Source organism: Cucurbita moschata, unplaced genomic scaffold (assembly GCF_002738365.1).
Source record: "Cucurbita moschata cultivar Rifu unplaced genomic scaffold, Cmos_1.0 Cmo_Scf00001, whole genome shotgun sequence".
NCBI classification, from domain to species: Eukaryota; Viridiplantae; Streptophyta; class Magnoliopsida; order Cucurbitales; family Cucurbitaceae; genus Cucurbita; species Cucurbita moschata.
Genome location: NW_019268517.1, coordinates 5,881,927 through 5,887,698, shown reverse-complemented (window position 1 = coordinate 5,887,698; position 5,772 = coordinate 5,881,927). Strand labels below are relative to the sequence as shown.

At 37.1% G+C, this 5,772-nt stretch overlaps 1 protein-coding gene across 1 annotated transcript; it reads left to right on the top strand.

The window, feature by feature from the left end:
• Positions 1-3,976: 3,976 nt before the first annotated feature.
• On the top strand, positions 3,977-4,768 carry LOC111447269. Its single transcript, XM_023086368.1, has one exon. The coding sequence runs from the start codon at positions 3,977-3,979 to the stop codon at positions 4,766-4,768; it is 792 nt and encodes a 263-aa protein (XP_022942136.1).
• The last annotated feature ends 1,004 nt before the right edge of the window (positions 4,769-5,772 follow it).

Here is a 5,772-nt window from a genome sequence, read left to right as displayed (position 1 = left end):
TTTTTTTTTTTTTTTTTTTTTTTTTTTTTTTTTTTTTTTTTGCAAGACAAGATGCATAAAGAGTTCCAAAGTCTTGACCATCTCTATATAATTCTTTAATATGCTCAAATCCAAGAATTTTTGCAATAAGAGAAGTAAAAAGATTGTACCTTCTAGATAATGCATCAGCTACTATGTAATCCTTACCTTACTTATATTTGATGACATACGAAAATGTTTCAATAAACTAAACCCACTTTACATGCCTATGATTTAGTATGCTTTGACCCTTAAGATACTTGAAGCTGGTCATCTCTATATAATTCTTTAATATGCTTAAATCCAAGAATTTTTGCACTAAGAGAAGTAAAAAGATTGTACCTTCTAGATAATGCATCAGCTACTACGTAATCCTTACCTTGCTTATATTTGATGACATACGAAAATATTTCAATAAACTAAACTCACTTTGCATGCCTATGATTCAGTATGCTTTGGCCTTTAAGATACTTGAAGTCTTCTTGATTAGAGTGGAATACAAATTCTCTAGGCCATAAGTAGTGTTGTCACACCTGCAATGTGTGAACTAAAACAAACAATTCTTTATCGTAGGTTGGATAGTTCAATGCTGCCCCATTTAGTTTTTCACTAAAATACATTAAGGGTTTTCCATCTTGCATCAAAACAACATCTATGCCCAAACCACTTGCACCACACTCAATTTGAAAAGTTTTATCAAAGGTAGGCAAGACAAGGGTGCATTGGTTAATTTCTTCTTAAGTTCATTGAATGCATTCTCTTGCCTCTTTTCATCTAAAAACAACATTCTTTTTCACTAAGTGATTCAGTGGTGAAACTATGGTTGCTAAAATCTTTTATAAATCTCCTATAGAAGCTAGTTAACCCATAAAAAATTATGAACTTCACTTCCATTATTTTTGTGTTGGTCAACCGTGATTGGTTTAACTTTCTCTTCATCTACTTCTACTTCATTTTTACCAACTATGAAACCAAGAAAGTTAACTTTTTCCATGCAAAAACTATCATTATTAAAATTAGCATAAAATTTCTCTTTTCTAATCAAAACTAGCTTAACATGCTCCACATGCTCATGCAAAGTTTTCGAATAAATTAAAAATATTATCAAAATACACAACAACATGTTTTCCCAAATATTCTCTCAAACAATGATTCATTAAGCGCATAAATGTATTTGGAGTATTAGTCAACCCAAAAGGCATAACAAGTCATTCATATAATCCAAACTTAGTTTTGAAAGTGGATGATATCCAGGTTTCTATTGGGGAAATGGATATTGAAAGAGATAAGAAAATATAAAATAGATCAAAGTTGCATTGCTCTATTATTGTTTTCTCACTCAATTGCTTAAAAAGTTACAAAATTTCAATATTTATACGCTTCTACGTTAACCAGAAATAGTAAATTATGGAAATTCTGTATAAATTCAAATCTACTACCAATCTCTTAAAATATTGTTACTCTCAATACTTTGAATCATATCTCAACTACTTTAAATCATATCTCAGTTTTGAATACTTGAATCATATCTCAACTACTTTGAATCATATCTCAACACTCCCTCTTGATTCAAAGTTGCAGATGTCAAGTAATCGTCTAAATTAGCCGAACTTTTCTTTTGACAAAACCTTAGTAAGTATGTCTGCTTTAACCTGTATAATGTCTGTCTCAACTTGTATATCTTTGTTTCTTTGTCCTTTATGAATCGCACTGGTTGTTTTACAAAGACCTCTTTTTTTAAATCTCCATCAAACTGATAAACAGGCCACCGCAATGGGCTGCATGTCCCATGTAAATCTCCATAGAACTTTTCATTTGTATCTTTTTCAACCATATCCCATTATACAGCTTTAACCTGTATAATGTCTGTCTCAACTTGTATACCTTTGTTTCTTTGTCCATTATGAATCGCACTGGTTGTCTTACAAAGACCTCTTTTTTTAAAATCTCCATCAAACTGATAAACAGGCCACCGCAATGGGCTGCATGTCCCATGTAAATCTCCATAGAACTTTTCATTTGGTAAGTCAACCATATCCCATGTTCCATCTTTCTCAATGGACTGCATCTCTTCTACCATGGCTTTCTTTCACTCTTCTTTTTGAGCTGCTTGTTCATAACTCATAGGGTCTGAAACAATAAGAGCAAATTGACATGATGCATATATGTTAGCAAATTCTTCAAGAGATGAGTTGCTATTTAGTGATGCTGAAGATGATGAATTTGACAGATTTTGTGTTGTAATGGAGGCACTAGGAGATGTACTGGAGTTGACCCTTGTCTCTTTATCTGGAGAAACTTCAACTGTAATATTTTTTGAATCATTATCTAATAGTTTTATCTTACCATGACTGGTTTCGACTTTTATTGTGCATTTTTTCTCAACTTGCATCTCTTTTGTATTTCCAAGTTTCACCTTAAATTCTTTGCGTCTCATCAAGCTTTTGGAATAAAGATTTGATGCCTGTCATATGGTTCGAGCATCCGCTATCAACAAACCATAAGTCACATTTTTTTGGATTAATATCAGTACACGCCATAAAAAGCTTTTCTTCTCCTTCTTCACTTTTTGCTGCAAAATTCATTTGTTGATCTTTATACCAATAATCAGCTTTTATATGTTTATACCTTCTACAATGTTAACATTGTATAACCTTCCTTATATTACTTTGTTCATTGAATTGCCTTTGTCCATCATTTTTCCATCTACCCCTGTTATCACGACCACCATGGAAGCTACAAAATTCTCCTCTTCCACGACTTTTACTTGCAAAATGAATATTTTCTCTTTCGTTGCCTTTGTTGTTGGCTGTCTCCTTCATTTGTAGTGTCTTTTTTTCTTTCCTTTCGGGTGATCTATTGATTCTTGACTCATGAGCTTGAAACTAGCCCATCAGTTCATCAACGGAGAGTATTGATAGATCCTTAGCTTCTTCTATGGCAGCCACCACATGGTCAAACTTTGGAGTTAAGCTTCTCAACACCTTTGCAACAGTTGTTTCGTCTGAAATTTTCTCTCCGTAGGTACGCATCTGATTGACTATTGCCATTACTCTTGACAAAAAGTCAACAATTTATTCGACATTCTGTTGAGAAATAAACTTAAATGCAGGAGAGAGAAAAAAATGATTATGATTTTTTGTTTGTTATTCGGTCAAAAAGACCCTTACAAAATTTGAGAGGGAAAAGGGCGGAGAGAAAAGGGAGGGCACAAAATTTGAGAGCCGGAAGAGGTTATGGGAGAGAGAAAAGTGAGGGAAGTTACAGCTAAACTTAGCCTTATAAAAACTATAAAAAAGGGGTCTTCTGTATCGTTGTAAGAGGGGCAGAGACAAAAAAAAAAAAAAACAAGAGAGAGAAGAAAAGCAGAAAGAAACTTATTCTCTGAGTTTTTGTCTAATAACCTTTTCAGAACTTCTTTGTCTCCTTGTCTCTCTCCCCTTTCGACACCCCTTTAAAGTTTCGTGAGAGTTATTTAAACGAGCTAGATTCAGAGCGAGCGTTTTGTTTCAAGGTTGGTATCGGAGTAGCTTTAATTTCAACAAATTGGTATTAGAGCGATTTTATTTTTCAACAAATTGGTATCAGAGCCGATGGCGAACATGATGGGACAAATGCCTCTACCATGATTGACGAAGACAAACTACAAGAATTGGAGCATCCAAATGAAAGCTCTTCTCGGTTCGCAAGACGCATGGGAGGTGGTCGAAGACGGTTTCGAAGAACCGATTGATACCACGGGTTACACAGTGACGCAAAACAAGGTGCTAAAGGAATTACGGTCAAAGGATAAGGCAGCATTATACATGCTGTTCCGGGCTGTTGACGAGTCGGATTTGAGAAGATTGCAAGGGCAACTACTTCAAAAGAAGCATGGGACACTCTAGAAATGGTGTTCAAAGGAACCGACTGAGTCAAGCAGGTGCGTCTCCAGACTCTATGTGGCGAGTTTGAGAGCATGAAGATGAAGGAGTCAGAAAATGTATCTGACTACATTACTCGTGTACAGATTGTGGCGAATCAATTAAATCAAAACAGAGAAATGTTACTCGAGACGCGGGTTGTGGAGAAAATTTTGAGGTCGTTAACAGACAATTTCAAGAATGTTGTGTGTGCCATAGAAGAATCGAAGGACCTAGCAAAGTTCACAGTCGATGAGCTTGTCGGTTCTCTCGAGGCACATGAGCAACGCAAGAAAAAAAAGGAGGAGCCACTCGATCAAGTGCTTCAGACGAAAGCAACAATAAAGGATGGAAAAGTTCTCTACTCACAAAATTTTCGAGGTAGAGATAACGGAAGCCGTAGGAATGGTCGAGGTGGTCAAGGCAATAATCACGAAAAAAACTACCAGGAGAAGAGACTATCGAGTCAAGCAAATTGGCGTGGAAGAGGACGTTTTCAAGGGCATGGTCAAGGATACACTTCCAACATCCAGTGCTTCAAATGTCAGAAATATGGCCACTATGCAAATAATTGTAACTCTGACAGATGTTACAATTGTGGCAGACTGGGTCACTATGCTAGAGATTGTCGAGCCAAAGAGAAGGTGGAAGAAACCATCAATCTAGCCTTGGATGACGCAACAAGTGGAGGCATCCTCTTGATGGCTCAAAGCGAAGAGCCGAACACAAAAAGAGGCGACGGGGCCAAAGATGATGGCGGTAGTCATGAGGTAGTGGAAGTTGTTAGAAATGAGGTGATACGCAGCATATTTGGCGAAATCGCGTTATCAGAGACGAGAAAATCGTAGAAGGATTAACAAGAGGATAATAGAGAGCCTGAGCTCAAAAAGAGAGAGCTCCAATGGCTGAAAAGGAAATTCGAGATGGAATGGAAAGAAAGGATGGCAAAAATGCAGATTGAACATAAGAAACAGATGGTTCAAATGCAAGCTACAATCCCTTCAAAATCCCTTGAAAATCCCAAAAAAATAACGAAGAAGCCCATGCGATCGGCGAACAAACCAAAAAAATTGTCGGATCATCAAGAGGAGAATAGAGATTCAGAGCAACAACCCAAATCTGTCATGGAGAAATCTGTGGAGAAGTCTCAGTTGCAGACGTTGAAATCGCTGAACGAGCACCTTTTGAAGGAGACACACGAGAAGAGAAAGGAGTTTGGAGCTCTGGTTTTTGGATGAACCTGGTAGGGTTTTTGAAGGGTTGGCGGCCCACTCAGATTCAAAATGAAGGAGAAAGATGTAGAGATGTTAACTCAACAGAGAGATTCAGTTGATGTGAATCTGAATCGAGTCCAACAGGAGGCAGTGAGTTTATGACGTAGGATTGAGACAATCACTCGTGATAAAGCTGAAATGAAGGAAGCAAAAATGGAAGTGGAAAATGTCGTTGTGGACTTACGAAGGGAATTGAGTAAAGTGAACAAGGCTATGACATCTGAGTCCAACGTGGCTGAGAACGGGAGAAATGAAGAGTTGGTGCCTCAGATGGGCTGTTCTCGAGAAGATCCAAATGAAGTCTCGTCAGAGAAGAACAACCCTATTTTGCCGCTCGAGGAAAAGGAGAAGAAGAGAAAACGAAAGCGGCGCAGGTGGAATCATTGAGTAGGAGCATTTAAGTTTATGGGTGAGTTTTGTTGAGAAATAAACTTAAATGGAGGAGAGAGAAGAAAAAAATGATTACGATTTTTTTGTTTATTATTTGGTCAAAAAGACCATTAGGAAATTTGAGAGAGAAGAGGGTTAAGAAATTTGAGAGAGAAAAGGGCTGAGAGAAAAGTGAGGGAAAGGGCTTA